Genomic DNA, 19112 nt, shown 5'->3' on the forward strand with positions numbered 1-19112 from the left:
CTAAGATGCGATCCTAATATTAACAAAAACATATCGATATATGCAGAAATTTTTGTGTTGATCCAAAAAAATGTAAAAGATTTTGTGTTGACCCAATAAAATGTAAAAAAAAAATTGTGTCTATTAACGGTGCAGTTTGTAAACATTCAAACCTTTTGTCTACTACTTTGAATCAATCATTTTTATTTGTAAGTCTTATAAAATCTATGAAGTGAGAAAAGATAATAGAGGTATAGTGATTCGTGAAATCTAAGCAGTAATGAGATGAGAGCTTGGTTCCTGGAAGCTGGGTCATGGGATATTCTTTTTGTTTCGAAAGGCCATATTATTTAGGTTCTAGTTTCAATCCATATCTGCAATTCTTGGTCATCACTCATCAGTTCTACCAAAATAATAGTTTTGATTTTTTTGTTTGAGTTAAAACAGAACCTAATTTATGTTGTACATCATCTTTCAGATGGTACCTATATGATATAGGCTGTATCACAACAATCACATTACTGTATAATAAATATAGTGATGATTGTAAATGACTATAAACACCATGACAATGTCAACACACAAACAGCTCGAAATCATCAAAGAGAATAAAGATGATGAAGCAATAAAGAGTTTAGGACCTGAATTTAATAAGATGCCCTGCCTTTTCTTCCACCTTTCAGCCTCTTCTTGTATCTGATTTTAAACGTAGTCGATAGCAAGATTCACATTGTTCTACATGTAACTCTGTTTCTACATCAAATAAATAAATAAACCGTGGAATCAAGGAGATGTAGACCAAACCAGAGTCATATCACTGACAAAGATTAGTTGCTTTTCAATTTCAGAAAACTGTGATATGGTTTTCATAAAACATCAGTAAGAAACAATTAGTTGTTTGCCAATTTCTTGCAAATTGTTTCACAATGAAATATCACGTACCAGATGAAACTTAGGATGACCTTTTAAAATCATAATGAAATCTTGCAATAAGAGCTACATTAACATGAGCTTACTTTGAAGATCAAAAGCTTATATCTACATAAGAAAAACCATGTGAAAGATGACCATGTTTATAACTTAAAAACATATTTAGTTTTTTGGATGCTCTAATTCAAACACTTCCATCATTTTGTTGAGAATTTGAAATCTCATCAAATTCCCAACTACTCTAAAAAATCAATTATTAAATTCATTTGTATGGTTACTATTTTCTTACATTTAATCATTCAACACTGCACACCCTCTCTAAAGTGTCGAATCGGTTGAATTTGGACCAAGATTCTCAGTTTAAAAACAAGAGAGTAACAAGGCTACTAGTTTTGATAATCTAGACTTAAAAGAGACAACGCTAACATGTAACCCACAAGCTAGAGTAGAGTCTTTGAACAAAAGAATCATCAGGACAGAGAGATTTGAAACATAAAACATCTACAAAATAAACTAAGAATCAGAGTCGTCCTCTGGATCCTCCACTGATGATTCCGCACCCTCTTCTTCTCCTCCTCCTCCCACTGCATTCAATCAAACGTAACGATCTCAACAACAACAAACCATGTAAAGGAAAAAACTAAGAAACAAACCACAAAAAGGAAGAAAGAAACAAACCTTCGAGTTCTATTTCCCTAAGAATAGCATTAAACTGGTTCCTCAACTCGCGCAACTCCACAAGAGCTCGTTGAATCCGCTGAATGAGATGAAACTCCGCCGGTGGAGCTGCGTCGGCGGCGACAACCACCGGCCGGCGCTGAGCAGTCGAAGGAGGAGCTTCGTTGTGTAAAGGAGGGTCGACAACAACTGGTTTTTGGACAGCATCAATGTCTTCCATCTAACCAACAAACAACAAGACAAAAAAAAAAAAAAAAGGCGTAAACTTTCAGACAGACACCAAAGAACAAAACCACAAGTAAAGTGATCCAAAGGTGTAAGCTTTCAGACAGACCAAACAAGTAAAAGTGATCGACTTTCATCAAGACAAACCGTTTACGTATCATAAAATCAATTCCAAATCAGATTTTGACAATGCATTTAGGGTTTATACAAGGTGAGATGACACACGAAGATAACCGATGGAGACGGAGAGAGAAGGAGGGTTTACCGGAGAAGGTGTGATTAGCGGTTTGCGGGAGGTTTAGAGCGGTGGAGATGGTCACAGAGATGTCGCGAGTGTGAAGGAGAGACGGATTCGACTGTTGAGTGTCCTTGACAGATTGAAAAGAGAAGAAGATGATGGCCACGGGGCTTCAATCAAGGTTTTCTCGATTAAATAATAACAAAAATCAAATTCCAAACCGAAATGAACCGTACCAACCCGGTTTGATTTTTATTTTAAACGTCTATTTTGTACCGGAGCTGTATTTATTGAGAAAAATGAAATGATTTTTTTTTTATATCGATAAATGAATTTTTTTTTTGTTCCAGTGGTTGATTAAAAGTTTAATACTTTTATAATTTGAAGTATGAGATTTGAATTTGAGAGAATGAGATTTATGATCAAAACGATAGATAGATTAAAATAATTTTACACAAGAGTTTTAAATGTTCAGTGTTGCATAAATAGAATTACCAGACGTAAATCTTTGTAATAACACATAAAACCATTTATATAAATTTTCATAATTTATAATAAAATAAAAAATTTAGTGTTAATTTTTTTAAAAACAAGATATAAATTTGAAACTAATAAGTTTTTCTTTAAGTTTAATGTAATGGTTAGGAGAAGAATTTTCCCACCTAACAAACAATAATACAAGTCTCATAGTGCATAACAACAACCTTGTGTTAATACTGTGTATATAAAGAATGATATAAATATCAATCCTGGATGCAACCAGAGACCAAAGAATATATAAAACTGTCTGTAAGATTTTCATCAACTCAATGATATCATTATACTATAAAGTCAAGGCCTTTCTCACTTGCAAGACCCAAAGTGCAAACTGCATCACCCAAAGCCTCACTTCCACAGAGAACCCTTCAAGCCACACCTTCAACCACTGCACCAACGACTTCTTCTGTGACCACTTCGCCTCCAAAACCGCTTCAGAAGACACTTTCCCAACGATCAAGAACGACTCAAGAGACGACCCTTTCACCAGCTCATTGTTAACCGACCTGAGACAGTCGTTGGTCTTCAGCATCAGAAGGATCACACGTGGCAGCCTCCTCAGAAGCTCTGAGATCTGAGGGAAGTACTGTGAAGCATACATCTGCAGCTCTGACCTGTCTTCTGTAGTTCCTTTGATGACTAAATGATCCGCTGATGTGTTAATGACTTGCTTCCACGGCCTCATTGTGAGGATCCCAGCGAAAAGGACGTAGAGATCGTCTCCAGCTCCTAGCTTAGCGCTGTGTTGTTTGATGGCGTTAGCATCTGAGAAGACCAGGGCTTTCCATAGTGAAGCGTAGTTGAATCTTGTGTTGAAGTCGAGCTCCTTGTATAAGCCATGGTCAAGAAGCACCAGCTGTGGTTTTTGCTTGCCGTATATGTTTCTTTTACCAGAAGGACGAACGATCAAATTGGCAGCGTGTGGATCACAATGCACAAAGCCATGTTTAAACATCATCTCTGCAAATGTTTGACTCACCTGCAAAAAGAAGAGCTTAGCGGTTATCAAAAAGATATAATTAAAAGATCAAAAGGTGGGAGAGCTTACTAGCTTTGAGACTTCATAGGGCTGGATCCCAAGCTTTTTGATCTTAGCAACATCATTCACCTGAGCACCATCCATGAACTCCATAGTCAAGAGCTTAGAGGAGCTCAAGTTCCAATAGACTGTTGGTGCATAGACATACTCTGCAATATGGGGAGACATCTTTCTGAAATTATCCAGACATTTCTCACTGTTTTTCGCCTCTACCAAAAAATCTAGTTCCTGATCAATGAATACATATTAATAAAAAAAACACAAAAGAAACATCAAACACATACACGGCTTTATAATACTAAACGATACTAACTATCTTATGTTATGAATAAGCTAAAGAGACTAACCTTTGGTAAGCTTTCACTCATTTCATCTAGCAACCACCTGCATACATGAGCCAGTATTGTAAGAGACATGAATTATGAATTGTGTGTCTAGAGGAGATGAGAAAGAGACTGCACCTGTAGTCAAATGATGGGAAGATCCGGTGCAAGGTGTTCACCATAACTCCAACAGCTGCAGTATCTGCTGCTGCAGTGTCCGTCATATGCGCATGCTGAACCTGCAGAGAATAGATCCAAGCTTACAAATAGAGTGAGTACAAAAAACACTCTTAAAAAGTTCAAGATTTGTAAAAGGAAGTATAGTTCCATAGAGGACCTTGACAGCGACTTTTTCCCCGCCATGGGTGCGAGCAACATGAACTTGAGCAAGGGAAGCACTTGCAATAGGAACAGGGTCAAATTCAGCAAACACCTGCAGATAAAATAAATAAACGAAACTTTAAATGTGTGGTTATTGGTTTTACAAGCTTAAGTTAAGTACGGATAAGAGAGCATACTTTGTCTGGTGTCTCTCCAACTTCTTTCTTGAAAACCTCGCACACTTGCTCATACGAAGAAACAGGGCATTTGTTTAACATCGACTCCCTCATAGTATGAACATACTCCTCAGGCACAAGATAATCCTTGAAACATAAAAGCAAAAAAAACTTAAAGATCCAAGCAATTTACAGAACCAGAGTGCTCCTAAAGAGCATAAAGAGAATCGCTTTGACATACTAATTGTCCAATATGCTGGCCGAGTTTGATATAGATTCCTCCATTTTTGAAACAAAGCTCTTGAAGCTTTTGAGCTGACCTTAGGTGGACTTCATGTTTGACTTTAGCCTTCTCACTGCTGCCCTCAGCCAAACCAGACAAGGAGTACTCATAATCTATTACACAAACATAAACCACAAATATATACAACGTTACATTCTTAGGTACCATAGTAATGTTTGCTTCCACGAGCTTTAGAGTTCTAAAGGAATCAGATTGCCTAAGAAGGTCAAATCAAACCAATCTCAATTCACAAACTAACTCAATTGATAAAAGGGCATTGCAGGCAATACAAATTATGTAAGAAAGTTTGTTTTTTTAAATAATTTTTGTCTTACCGAAAGCGATGGAGGCGGCGGTTACGGTGTTGCGGAAGAGGCGGGGAGGGATGTTGGTGCAGAGCTTGAGAGTTCTAGATGGGTCTTCGGAAGAAGCAATGAAGGCGGCGCCGGAACCAGCGCATACGGCGGAACCAACAAGGAGGAGCTTTGTACGGAGGGCTCTTGCCGCCATGGAAGAATCACGCACCCCCCAAGGTAGATGATCCGACAAGACTAACTAAATTTGCGTTGATCTGTTTTGTCGTTAAGAGCGACCCGAGTCTTGCTTGTTATGGGTTTCAGTTACTGGGCCATTAATGGGTCTCACGGTTAACAGATCATACGAAAATATAGGTATAATTCGGGTTCGTGGACCGGGTTAGAATTTTAATTGTTATATGACTCGAAAGTTGAAATGGATTTTGTGGGTTCGTCCTATACATTAATTTTAGTTATGATTTTTTATCCTTTTTACTCAAAAAATAATGACTATACTTAGGAAATTAATTGTTATTATCATATCTTTTATGCTTAACTATATATAAATTAAATATCAGATAAAAAAATATTTAGTTGTTTGAAGAATTTAAACTTAACAGTCATAAGTTGAGGCACGGCTCTAGAACAATTTGAAATGTCTAATTAAAAACCCGTTTACATTTTGACAAAAAAATATACACCCGTTTACATTAAACAGAAAACGAGGAAAAAAGTTCGAAAAGATTGTTTTTTTCAAGTTGTTTTAAACGTTTGAAAATGTTCAGGTTGCTAATAGTGCCACTAATTATGGAGTTGGTGTATATTCAATGGATAGAAACATTATAGGCGTAGAGTGCATGTTTTTGGTGAGTTGAGATGGCTTGACTTTGGGTTAATGTCACTCTATCTTTACTCCCGGTCAGTTTCGTTGGCCTATTCTTGACTTTCAATGCCGTCATATTTGTTATTTCTTTCTTATTTTTTGTCTGGTTATTTTTATTCGTGAAAATTCATTATTTGGTTGGTCCTACGTTTTTAGTTTTCAACTCCATGCCCATGTTCATGCTCATGCATATATAGTGTAGTATCATCATCTATTATTGAGCCGCGAAACTGACCGTTGTTGTGTAAAAGCAAACAAACAACTATAATATTCACCAGTTTACTAATTTGGCAATGTAATTTGACAAGCAAATTCATATGCACGATCTGAATTAGTTTGATAAAATATAGACGACAAAAACAAAAGGAAGACTGATGAGAAAACGCAATCATGTATTTATTCGTTTCCTGGCTTTTATTTGGTAGCATTAGACGAGAAAAATGTTGAAGATCTCAATCAACACAAAAAGTATAGAAAATAGCCTTGAGATACGTTCGGCCAATAAAATGGCATGTGGTCACATGTAAGCTAAATTCGGTCGGTTCCTCTATTCCCGTTTATGTTTGTGTCAACGAGTCTCGGTTCATTTTACTCAGCGGTCGAGGATGGGACTAACTTTATTCTTACAATAACGTTTTTATACAATAATAACTATTTTTTTTATAAGAAAAAGACAACCATTGTGAAAAAGATAACCTTTGTTTTTACCAACAAAAAAAAAAGATAACCATTGTGACATTTCTAAAGTATTCAACTACGTTTTGGTTTTACTTTTTACAAATGAAAACAAGAGGGAATTACGGAATGTTCCAACTATTGAGAAACTTCTATGCTTCACATTATTTAGGTATTACCGTTGTTATTCTGAACATTACGAACACTAGAATTTCATTTTAATAAGTCATAGTCAGTTCTTGACTAGTCAAAGGACTGAATGACCAAGGAAGTTTCTTTCAGCATCTTGGTCTTGGCCTATGATGTTCTCACGTATCGCATTTTAATTTGTCACATATAAAAATATCACCAGAACATATATAGAAAACTAAAAATTTCATATGCGCATCGCAATTCTTCATGTTAAAGGAAAATATCTTACTATAATTTTTCGTTTTTTTTTGTTTCTATTTAGCAAACTTTACCATATATTGGTTTTCATGGTATTCTAGTAACAGGCGATCCAACTACTTCTTACTATTAACTGAAAGACATTCCAAACTTGGATCATCCATTCTATAGTACTAAATTCATTTTCTCGAAAAATCAAAAGTAACCAATCAACCCATAAAACATATCAAAAATGTTTAAGAAAGAGATTTTTACCATAGTTTTTTTAATATTGTAATTATCTAGCAAACTTCACCATATAATTTTATGGTATATAATCCAATAATTCTATATCCGTTTAAATATTTTACAAAGTCCAAGCTAATCCGATAATTCTATATTCATTTTAACTTTTCCAAAAGTCCAACGAGAAAATCACCATTATAAAAATGAATAACATACTAGTATATATCTGAGCATCATCCTGAACGTCATCGTCACTTTCAATCGTCCCACCTTTTAAAACCCCCTTAAAAGTCTCCGAACACCTTCTCTCTAAAACAAATCCTCTCTCTCTCTCTGATCTGATTCGATATGGGTTTTAGCAAAGAAGAGATTAGCAGAAGCACAAGGTTCTGGTCTTCCCTATGGAGAGGCATCAAAACTGTGTTCGTTCTGTTCACAATGTTCCTCTCTTTCCTCCTCGTCTCTGCTCCGATCTTCCTCGCCGTCGCCGACGCTCTACTTCCTTCTGCCCTACTCCACCGTCTCTCCTCGCCAGCGAATCTCTCTTCTCATCTCACCAACTACGACTTTCGTCACTCCCTCATCGATATTCCATTAATCTCCATCGTTAGATCCGCCGTTATACTCTGTAAGTAAAAGACTCAAACTTTTCTGAATGCTCTGTTTCTGAATACTCTGTTTCTAAATACTCTGTTTCTGAATACTCTGTTTCATACATTTTTTTCGTAAAGTTAGAGCCTTTTTGGAACACAGAAACTGAAAAGACTTGTGGTTTTGTTGAATCTTCGTGTAACAGGTGTTTACGGGCTTTGCGACGGACCCAAGCTGTCGAGAGGTCCATATCTGACAATAACGATGATTTGCTCTGTTTCCTCTCTGATCTACGTTTCGTTAAAAGCGGCGTTTGTGTTCGGCGAGCCGGCGAACGGAGACGGCGGAGGTAGTTACTTCAGAGCGGCGGAAGTGGCTCTGTTTCTCTGCTCGTCGGTTTTAGCCATCGGTCACATAGTTGTGGCGTATAGAACAAGTTGTAAAGAGAGGAGAAAGCTCCTCGTCTTCAAAATCGACATTGAAGCCGTAAGTCTTCTTCCTCAGCCGTTACAGATATTTACTGTTTTATTTTATTTTAATTCAAGTTTTTATCATTGTTATTGATTACACTGAAAGATAGGGTCAGTATAATACCAAGTTGCATTATTTTCAAATCTAGGATGAATTATATTTTAGATTTTACCTGCACTGTGATGTGAATCCTAATCAGACTAGTCAGAGATAGCATGTGGAAGCAATAGTCAAATGTTTATAAAGTATTTTTGAAAATTACATTTGACTCATTTGGCCCTTATGGGATTCTAGAAACTCAAGGATGTATATCATTTTTATAGATGTTAGTTAGGAAAACACTCTACTACATTTCAAACTATATTCATATTGTAGGTGTTGTTGAAATGACCTAAAACTTAATGTATAAATACAGTTAGAAACAAAAAGTAATATTTTATCTTTAATCAGTATATAATTATATAAACAAATATCTATTCTATAAAAATAAAACTCTTTAAATCAATTTTATAAATTAGAAAATATCACATATGTATGTTATTTTATAGAGTTTTACTGTACTTGTTTAGAAGGCTGTGAATTTTCACTCGGGTCAAAATAAAACTCACTAAAAGAAAACAAAATTGAAATTGAATTAGAATCTCATGTGAAAACCGTGTGCAATGCAATTTAAACCAATTTTCTTGGTCTTCTTTTTCTTAATTAAAAATGAATCTATATATAATCCGACATGACATCTCACGCATGCTTCATGATTTATTCTCATAGAGACAATATTCCCAATCTCCTTTTCGTACTCAAATTAAAATACTTATTAAACTGTCAAGTTATTACTAATTAATAATTATCATATGGGTAGGGCTCATGTGTGTTTTGAATATCCATTTTTTTCAGGTTTCTGCATGTAAAAACGTATACCCGAGATACCAAAAGATCCTCCAACAAGAGAGGCTCAAGTAGAAACGTATATCAAGAGGCTCAACACTACTTGTAAATATACCTATATACACACATGACACGTACCGTTAAATATGTAAATATAAAAATATACGACGTCTAAATGTAGCTTCTTCACTGCCTTTCGGTCAACTTCTTCGCTTTCAAGTTTTCAGGTAACCAAACCTTATCTCATCCTTTTCATTTCTTGCTTATCTAATAATAATATAACTTTTCTTTTGGATTATTTCAAAAAAAAAAACTTTTCTTTGGATAAGAATGATCTCTTTGAGGGTTCATATTGTTGTAACTTAGTGTTATTTAGTTGAGAAGACACATATGATGTACATATCATATAGCCAACTTGCTATAGCCGTTTTGCTGATAGTGTTGTTTATCATCTTTTTCTTTTTTTTCTTTTTTTTTGTTAACAGGCAGATCCAAAGGATAGTCTGTAAAGGCGGGAGGAACAGATAGAGAGTGGAGAGCTAACATCACCTAATGATCTTCTATTCTTATTTAATGTAAGACAACTCCGATGAAATGGCAGTTGTTAGCCTTAATATTAGATTAGTTAGGAAGATTTGTATATAATATAGTTTTGTTTGTTTTTGTACTAACCTAGAGTTCATCAATGAGAAAAGAAGCCCAAGGCATCTTTTTCTTATTTCTCTCCTCTGTGTATTGTCTGGAACTTTTTGGTTTTAATACGTGTTTTGTAATTGTAAAAAGATGTGTTATGTCCGCGTGATTGCCTTTATGCGTCATCAAATTTCTAAAATAATCTTAAAGCAACCTTTTGACGATCATATACTTATTTTACACCCTAGATATTTACATTATTTAAAGGTATCTCAATCTATTTTATTTTCTATCAACAAAAGATAATCTCAATCTATTCATTAATAACTGAATAAGAAAGTCTTCATGAAACTTTTTTTTGAATCCTTATCGTTATTCTAACATCCTGTTGCAAAAGACCATGCCATTTCTAAACTAACCTTACCGAGTACAGTGAGAAATGGACACGATTTGTTTTGATGTGTAGGGTACTCTCGATTGTCAGTCGACTGATGCGCTTTTCATAAGTGGGCTTCAAAGAGAAAACTTTAACGGGGACCAAAATCTTTCTTTTTTGTGAAATCGACAGAAGAGAACATTAGAAACAAAGTAAACCTTAAATGGAGACACCAACCAAATTTAGAACCAAATAGAAAAGTGCAACGTCATAGCTAGAACACAGAGACCACAACCACAAAAAAAATAAAGGCGAAGACACCAATCACAGAATACGCCTTAAAAAGAACAGCCAATGGGTCGTAGAGATGTCTCTTCCGTTTGAGAAGTTATGGTTTTGGTCAACAAACCGTTTAACCAATGGTGGCTTAGGCCATTTACACCAAAAAACACCAATTTTGGTATAATTCCATCTCAAACAAAACACTAAAATTGATACTATCCCATTAAATTTGATGTAATATTATTCATCACACCAAATATATGCATATTTTATTATGTTTCATTTAATAATATAACGAGACTCAAACTTAATCCACACTTGATGATTTAAGTTACATAACTAAGTTTGAGTCTCGCCACAAATTTTTAAGTCCACACATGGCGCTTTAAGTCATATAACTAAGTTTGAATCTTGCTACAAATCTTTAAGTCCACACCTGGCGCGCTTTAAGTCACATAACTAAGTTTGAGTCTCACCGCAAATTTTTAAGTCTACACCTAATGCTTTAAGTCACATAACTAAATTTGAATCTCGCTACAAATTTTTAAATCCACACCTGACGCTTTAAGTCACATAACTAAATTTGATTCTCGCTACAAATTTTTAAGTCCACACCTGACGCTTTAAGTCATATAACTAAGTTTGAGTTTGGCTACGTTGTTTATCATACTCACACAGTATACGAACATGCCTACCTTACCATACTTTATGGTTGTAATTATTTTGAACGTATCTTCCGTACCTTTGGTACTATGATGCAGTTAGAATCACATTTGCATATAATCAGATGAAAATGTTTTATAGTCATCTACTTGCCAAAACAGTGACAATCTACATTATGTACAAAGCAAATCAAATCCTTAATCTTAGGTGATGACTGGATAAATGAAATTAAAAGAAAAAAGTACTCCAAATATGAATTGTATGGATCATGGAAGCAACACTTCAGGACATATCTAATATAATGTAAATCATATATTTTTAGACTAATACTACAAATTTTTTTCTAAATAAAACTTATAAAAAAAACAATTTCTACCTGAAAAGAGTAGAAAAAGAAGAGAAATAACCTTTTACTAAATAAAAGAGTCAAGACTAAAATTAAGATACTCTCTTATTAGTAATTTTAACATATTTTCTCCCAAATAATAAAGAATGATACTTCATACAAAAATGATTTTCTTTCATGAAAACAGTTTTTTTTTAAAGAATCAAAAAGACTAGAAAGAAAAGAAAAAATAGATTACAAAAAGTCAAACGATCCCGCTTCAAAGCCTCCTCTTTTATAGGAAACTCTTCTTCTCCCTCATCATCAACCACCAAATCCACACAAATCTCTGTTCTTCGTTTCCGAAGAACAAAGTTTTCTTGACTCGCAAGAAACCCTAATAGTAATAATACTCAAAAAAACTTTTCTTTTTTATTTTGTAATTAAAAGTTTAGATTTTTCACAATGGGGAAGGAGAAGAAAACAGAGTCATACGACAATGGAAGCTACAACTACAAAATGTTCAAATGCTTCAACCGCAAATTCAAGATCAACGAAGTCCAACCTACAGACGACGTCCGCGACGCCTTCTGCCAGTTCTCCGTCGGCGGAAGCGGCAGAGGAGCCGGAGGCGACGGTGATTCCAGCGACGACGGCGTTATGGGGGCAGAGCAGCTCTGTTCTTTCCTCGACGACAACCAAGTCAACTCAGCAACCACCGTCGCCGAGGCTCAACGTTTAATCGACGAGGTCATACGACGGCGACACCACGTCACGCGGTTCACACGTCACGGCCTCGACCTAGACGATTTCTTCAACTTCCTTTTCTACGACGATCTCAATCCTCCCATCACTCCTAACGTAATGATTAAAAAAAAAATTATGTTCTTAAAGATCGAAATTGTGTTTTTATTACAAGAAATGTTTGTGTTGTTGAGACAGGTGCATCAAGACATGTCAGCTCCATTGTCGCATTACTTTATATACACGGGACACAACTCGTATCTCACGGGGAACCAACTAAGCAGCGATTGTAGCGAAGTCCCTGTGATCAAAGCTTTGCAAAGAGGAGTTCGAGTCATCGAGCTTGATCTTTGGCCTAACTCTACTGGAACAGATATCAATGTTCTTCACGGAAGGTAAAACATGTTTTTTTTCTTTAGATAGCGTTTTCAGACCAAACGGTTGAATATTCGGTTTCTTGTTTTTAATTCAGAACGCTCACGACGCCTGTACCGCTGATCACATGCTTGAAATCGATAAGAGATCATGCGTTTTATAGCTCGCCTTATCCGGTTATCATCACCTTAGAGGATCATCTTACTGCTGATCTTCAAGCCAAAGTGGCTGAGGTAACACAATATTATCTATCTTTGTGAATTTATTAGTTTTAATGTTCAAGAAATCATTAGACTGCTTTTTGTTTTTAAACTGTTTTAAAAAGTCGTTTCGTTTATGACATTTTTAGAATATTTTTCAGTTTAGTTTTTGATATATTTTTTTTTGGTGTAATAGTTTTTGACATTTTATGAACTTTCTTTCGTTCTGTTTTCTTTAGATGGCTACGCAGATATTTGGACAAATGTTGTATTACCCTGAATCAGAAAGCTTAGAAGAGTTTCCTTCTCCTGCTTCACTGCTTCATCGGATAATCATCTCAACTAAACCACCTAAAGAGTATCTTGAGTCAAGAAACCCTATTGGTAAACAAAAGGAGAATGGTAATGTATCTCCATCTTCAGAGGAGGAAACGCCTGGAACTGAGGAGATTCAGACACTAGAAAGTATATTGTTTTACCAAGATTGTGACAACAAGGTAACTTAATCAGGTCTTTAGATTTTTTTCTTGTTGTTTTGTAATTTAGTTTTTGGTTTTGAATTAGAGTGATAGTGATCAAGAGGAAGAAGAAGCGAGTGAAGATCAGAAACCAGCATATAAAAGGTTGATCACTATTCATGCTGGGAAACCAAAGGGAACGGTGAAGGAAGAGATGAAAGTTGTGGTTGACAAAGTGAGACGTTTGAGTTTAAGTGAGCAAGAACTTGACAGGACTTGTTCATCCAACAGTCAAGATGTTGTAAGGTAATACTAGTTTATATACTAACCAATACAATCCTAAGACTTGGGGCTGCAACATGATCTCTATATGTTGCTTCATAGGTTTACACAGAAGAATTTGCTTAGGATATACCCTAAAGGGACAAGGTTTAACTCCTCAAACTACAAACCACTTATTGGTTGGACTCATGGAGCACAAATGATTGCATTCAATATGCAGGTAACCAGCTACGGTTACGTCTAAGGATACATTGACCTTTACGCTACCTTTTTGGCACTGGTTTACATTTTTGTATCACAACTCATTTGTGATTATAGGGATATGGGAGATCTCTGTGGTTGATGCACGGTATGTTTAGAGCCAATGGAGGTTGTGGATATGTCAAGAAACCTAACTTCTTGATGAAGAAAGGGTTTCATGACGAAGTCTTTGACCCTAAGAAGAAACTTCATGTAAAAGAAACGTTAAAGGCAAGCCAAAAATTTCAAAAGATGTTTTAAAACATATTGAATGTCACATGCCTTATCATTTTGTCACGGTTTCTCAATAGGTGAAAGTGTATATGGGAGACGGATGGCGTCTAGACTTCAGTCACACTCATTTTGATACATATTCTCCTCCTGATTTCTACACTAAGGTACTTTCAGTTACACCAATGGTGTCTTTAAACATTCTTCGAACTCCTCAAAAACCTTATTTGTGAGATTCTGTAGGTGTTCATAGTGGGTGTACCAGCAGATAACGCAAAGAGGAAGACAAGAGTAATAGAAGACAATTGGTATCCAATTTGGGATGAGGAGTTCAGTTTCCCATTAACAGTTCCAGAGCTTGCATTGCTTAGGATCGAAGTCAGAGAGTATGATATGTCTGATAAGGATGATTTTGGTGGACAAACATGCTTACCTGTATCAGAATTAAGACCCGGGATTCGATCTGTGCCTTTGTATGATAAGAAGGGTGAGAAAATGAAGTCAGTACGGCTTCTAATGCGTTTCATCTTCGAATGATTTGGATTAATAGAGATGGATGTGTTTTGAGAGAAGCTGAACACCAGTGTAATAGAAAGCTGTTGAGGTATTGTATAATGTAGCTTGAAGATCAAATGGATCTTTGCTCTGATATCTCCAATAGTGTTTCAAACATATCGTATTGAAGAACATTTAATTATATAGTCTACAATTATTTACAATATGTAAAATATAATGTAAGAAGATCCATACTTGGATTGAATTCATTCATAACTGAGATGTATAGAATTTTACAACAGTGTGATGGATATTCAGCTTATATTCTATTCGTCATCTTCTTTGTTAAGTTATTTGTTTTTCTACAAAATCTCCAAATTCATCTTTATATAACATTACGTATCTGTATCTCTCAACTTCAAGCAGTTCTTTATACCAAAAACTTCAATAAAATATAATTCAAGGGGATACTTTTGCTGGTCTAACCAGCTTGGTTGTTAATATTATATATACTGTTATTAATAATAATGATAGACAAGATAAAACATTATTTGAAATTTAGGGATTAGGGAATATAAGAAACCTTTTGTACTTTAAGAAACAGTTTCTTAGTTAAAAATTAAGAAACAGTTTCTTATATTCCCATAAGAACCCCGCCCTAAAAAACTCTGAATAATGATGCTCTTAGATCATGATGAACCTCAATCTTTTAATTAGGATTCTTAGATTCGATAAAAAAAAGTTTTTAACTTTTCTTAGATTTTAACTAAGAAAAACTAAAAACGTCTTTTAAATAAGAGATATAAGAGTTATCTATAAGAGTTATCTCTTAGCCAAAAAATGTAAAAAAACAAAAATCAAATCATTAGTTAAGAATTCTGGCTAAGAAACCGGAGTTAATCATGCTCTAAATGCCAAACGAGTGTTATAACTTAAATGTTTGGCACAATTTACCAAATATGAACAGACACATAAGAAAAAGGAGAGAACATAAGTGTACTATACTATAAATGGGAAAAGTGAAAAAATACTAGGTCGACGTGGTGGAGCATGAGAGAGATGATATGTAATTTGTTCTTTAGGGCCCGTGATTCTAGGGTCCCCGTGATTGTATATCAACAGTCTTGATTCTGCGTAGTGCGTTTGGCCTTTGTTATTGGTGTCTTGACTCTTGTCTCTGTCTCTCTCCATCTGTCTCCCTCTCAGATTAAGAACAACGTGTGATTACCCACCCTCTCCCACCCAAATAAGTAGTGGTCCGCTGTCCGCATGGTTACAGTCAAGTAGTAGGCGAGATCTACAAATGTTCTAAAACACTTCTTCCAAGATTTGAATTTTTCATCGAAACAAAAATTACAGTTATGTGGAACTTAGATTTCGGCCTAAACAATTTATCTGGTAATTTGCTAATAGATAATCAAACATTAGATGATTTAGCTATCCTAAACAGTAGTCAGAAAGCATTCTAAATTTGGATAAGACAATGTAATTACTTTCCAGAGAAAAGTTCAATATGTAATATTAAGTGTTTTTCTACCAGAATTGACCAAATCAGCCTATCAGAAAAAAAGAGAATAGTAGTCCACTCTAATCTTTACTACAGCTGTAATTAACCGTTATGTATTGGAATATCTCAATATCCTTATGCTTCTTTCAACAACAAAAATACAATTTGATAGTTTTCTTACTGTGGTTTCAGAATAGTATGGGTTAAATAATTATACGGGATTTTTACACAATTTTAAAATACTACTATAGAGTCTGGAGTCGACATTCTTTGGTTATATATGTTGGCCATCCGTATACAAAACTTAGAGAAAAATTGTTCGCGTCTCTTTCTTGTATGTACATCTTTTAAATATTTGAGATGAATGATAAACCTATTGTTTTATTGTTTAGCTTCAACTTTTTTGTTTGCTTATTATTATTGTGAACAAATAACGTTGAAGTCCCGTGGCCGTCGGTATACTTAAACAAGAGACAAACATATCTTGCTCCTTTCAGTTAAAAAAAAAACATATCTTGCTCCTTCATGTTTGATTCGTGATTTTTTTTCCATCTCTTTTTAGAGAGCTTAGTTTGTAAATTAGATACTAAAGACATGCAATGCTATTAGTTTCTTCAGATTCTATAATTGCAACAAAATTGCAACGTTACATATAATGGAAACTTCATCATTTCTATAATATAATATTATCTCGCATTGTCCCCCACCCTCCCTAATGGATTGAATGACCCTTCAAATCTCAACTTTTCAAAATGTCACTCTTTGCTCTCTTTTGTTTTGTTCATCATTTTGATCTTTTTAATTTGTCTTTTTATAGGTGTTATAATTATGTTGTCGACTGATACAATAATATCTTATGATAACATACGCGCATGTGCGGAGTGAGTTTTTATACTAATATTTGTTTATTAAATAGTTATAACATTTTGCAACACTATGATATTTATCGATGGTAAAATGACGAATATAAAAATTACATTAGCTCATCCGAAAATTAAGAAAACAAAAAGAAAACAAAGACACTTACCACTAGTTAACTACAAATTGGACAATAACTCAAAGTCCTTGTATATTCAGTTAGACCGGACGAGATCCATATTGATAGCCAACTATGATGGTAATCATAGAATAAATTAACATAGTTTTATCATGCTTGTTTACTCTTTTTTTTTTTCAAATAGATATTGATGCAGTTTACATGATTATATATATTAAAGATTTGATGTGATGCGCATTACAAGAAAAATGTGTCAATTAAAGGTTGATGTACCAACTAAAGATGAATAAAACATTAGAGGTCACCACACCCATTAACAAGCGACACAGTTGAAGATGTAATATATAACAAAAGGAATTGTTGAATCAAACTCAATTAGTGACATGGGGTCCACTCTTCATTTATTTGATCTTTTCAACAACACTTCTTATATCTTATATTGATTAAATTTGCACCATTTACATATGCTTTTCGATTAGTCATATGCTAGCCTTTCACTGTCGGTTAAACGATGATTTTAAAGAGATACGTTTGGACTTGAACATTAGATTCGACGACATTATAGTTGAGTCATAGTCAACTCCTAGAGCATCTCCAATGGTTGGTTTTATTTTTATCTTCAAAAGTTCACTTTCTTCAAAATTAAATAAAAAATGAAGTAACATTCACTCCAATAGTTTGCTTCATTTTTTTCTTGAAAAAAATATATTCCAAGTATAGTTTATCTCCACTTTATCATTAATTACTAATCAATCTTTATACTTTTTCATATTTACTAATTTTATCTAACTATTTTGTTTTAACAATAATCCAACACAATTATTATTTAATATAAATTACATTATCATATAATAAATTTATAACATAACATTTTTAAACAAACATAAAATATCATATTTTGTAAAAAAAAGACCATACATATTTTTTTTTCCTATGTGATTAACAAAAGTGTTTATAAGTAAAAGATGAGATTATTTATCTTCGATTCTTTTTAATAGAGTTGAATGTTCGTAAAAATGGATATTCATATGGTCTTCGATATAAACATCTGATTAGATGAAAATAATAGTCAAAAATTTGATATTTATTGGATAATATTAACGTATATAATTTATTTTGTAAAATATAAGAATAAATAAAAGTTAAGAACTAATTTACAATATATAAAGTTTATCTTTAAAAATGAAGATATATACAGTAGATCTTTAAATTTGAAATAACATTATTCACCGCTTAATTTTGAAGCCAAAAATGAAGTAAGGTTGGACCAAATATTACTTGAAGTAGGATAGGAGATGGTATTACACTCTAGGCCAATGGAGTGACAATATTAATGATTTTATTATTAAAATGATCGTAATCATGGTGCCTATAGATAATATAAAAATTGACTGGATGATTATACCATATAACAAATTCAATAGAACAGAAATACAACAGATTTGTGATAGGTTTTGAATGCATGAAAAGACTACTGCTACCCCTCAGCTAAGCTATGAGAAGGCAACATAAAACACTATTTTATCATGTATATAATGAAAATACCATCATTTAAACACTTTGAACATGTTTTTTTCTAACTCAGTTAGACTTTTACTGACTAAAATGGAATTGATTCTAACAGCCAAACAAAGTGTTGAACAACCAGAGAAGAAAAAAACAAAGACTAGTTAAGATTGTATTTCAGTCAAGTTTACGTTATAATTCCAAAATACTTATAATATCGATAATTTTTGATAAATGGAATTATTTAGTTTTTTTAATGAATCATGAGTAGCATGATTTCGATAAATTTGTCTCTGTCCAATGTAGTTTTAAATTTTGAGTTTAAGATAATAAAAAAAAGAAAATCAAATAGTAGATTTTTCAAATTTTACTTCATGTTGTATTATATTCAATTTGAAAAAAAAGCCAGCTTCATGTTTCACAAAAACATTTTTATTTAATATTTCAATAAGTTTTTGTTAGTCATTTTCTACTAGTGTCTGGGTGGAAAACGTCAACGAGGGGGATATTGGTTCCCTAAAAAAGAAACCTTCACTTTTATTGAAAAATATATCATGTGACACATTCATTGATATGTAAAAAGCTGTCCTATGTTAACTTATATGATTGTGAAAATAGAATCATTGTTTTACTTTCAGTGGTAATGCTGCATA

At 33.9% G+C, this 19112-nt stretch overlaps 3 protein-coding genes across 3 annotated transcripts; 2 read left to right on the forward strand and 1 right to left on the reverse strand.

The window, feature by feature from the left end:
* Positions 1–2647: 2647 nt before the first annotated feature.
* Positions 2648–5320, reverse strand: LOC125606854 (putative ABC1 protein At2g40090). The gene is made up of 8 exons (XM_048775772.1): positions 5065–5320; positions 4688–4842; positions 4468–4593; positions 4287–4382; positions 4088–4188; positions 3974–4010; positions 3636–3854; positions 2648–3566 (listed from the first exon to the last, which is right to left on the reverse strand). Exons 1-8 carry the CDS (start codon positions 5237–5239, stop codon positions 2874–2876), a joined length of 1602 nt encoding a protein of 533 aa, XP_048631729.1. The 5' UTR covers positions 5240–5320; the 3' UTR covers positions 2648–2873.
* A 2115-nt stretch (positions 5321–7435) lies between these two features.
* LOC106438043 lies at positions 7436–10005 on the forward strand. The gene is made up of 4 exons (XM_013879081.3): positions 7436–7826; positions 7995–8275; positions 9155–9372; positions 9631–10005. The coding sequence occupies exons 1-3, from the start codon at positions 7547–7549 to the stop codon at positions 9218–9220; spliced, it is 627 nt and encodes a 208-aa protein (XP_013734535.2). The 5' UTR covers positions 7436–7546; the 3' UTR covers positions 9221–9372; positions 9631–10005.
* Positions 10006–11627: 1622 nt separating this feature from the next.
* On the forward strand, positions 11628–17195 carry LOC106443579 (phosphoinositide phospholipase C 6-like). Its single transcript, XM_013885131.3, has 9 exons — positions 11628–12285; positions 12367–12563; positions 12641–12776; positions 12983–13240; positions 13308–13507; positions 13586–13703; positions 13802–13954; positions 14035–14121; positions 14198–17195. The coding sequence occupies exons 1-9, from the start codon at positions 11890–11892 to the stop codon at positions 14489–14491; spliced, it is 1839 nt and encodes a 612-aa protein (XP_013740585.2). The 5' UTR covers positions 11628–11889; the 3' UTR covers positions 14492–17195.
* The last annotated feature ends 1917 nt before the right edge of the window (positions 17196–19112 follow it).

The sequence above is a fragment of the Brassica napus genome, chromosome A3 (assembly GCF_020379485.1).
Source record: "Brassica napus cultivar Da-Ae chromosome A3, Da-Ae, whole genome shotgun sequence".
Taxonomy (NCBI): Eukaryota; Viridiplantae; Streptophyta; class Magnoliopsida; order Brassicales; family Brassicaceae; genus Brassica; species Brassica napus.

Excerpts from the sequence above, each read along its gene's own strand:
- LOC125606854 (XM_048775772.1), bottom strand. The coding sequence starts at position 5,239 with ATGGCGGCAAGAGCCCTCCGTACAAAGCTCCTCCTTGTTGGTTCCGCC. Across the intron at positions 4,594-4,687 it reads GCCAGCATATTGGACAATTA|GATTATCTTGTGCCTGAGGA; the intron begins GTATGTCAAAGC and ends TTATGTTTCAAG. Across the intron at positions 3,567-3,635 it reads CCTATGAAGTCTCAAAGCTA|GTGAGTCAAACATTTGCAGA; the intron begins GTAAGCTCTCCC and ends TTCTTTTTGCAG.
- LOC106443579 (XM_013885131.3), top strand. The coding sequence starts at position 11,890 with ATGGGGAAGGAGAAGAAAACAGAGTCATACGACAATGGAAGCTACAAC. Across the intron at positions 12,286-12,366 it reads ATCCTCCCATCACTCCTAAC|GTGCATCAAGACATGTCAGC; the intron begins GTAATGATTAAA and ends TTGTTGAGACAG. Across the intron at positions 13,241-13,307 it reads ACCAAGATTGTGACAACAAG|AGTGATAGTGATCAAGAGGA; the intron begins GTAACTTAATCA and ends GTTTTGAATTAG.
- LOC106438043 (XM_013879081.3), top strand. The coding sequence starts at position 7,547 with ATGGGTTTTAGCAAAGAAGAGATTAGCAGAAGCACAAGGTTCTGGTCT. Across the intron at positions 7,827-7,994 it reads TAGATCCGCCGTTATACTCT|GTGTTTACGGGCTTTGCGAC; the intron begins GTAAGTAAAAGA and ends TTCGTGTAACAG. Across the intron at positions 8,276-9,154 it reads TCAAAATCGACATTGAAGCC|GTTTCTGCATGTAAAAACGT; the intron begins GTAAGTCTTCTT and ends CATTTTTTTCAG.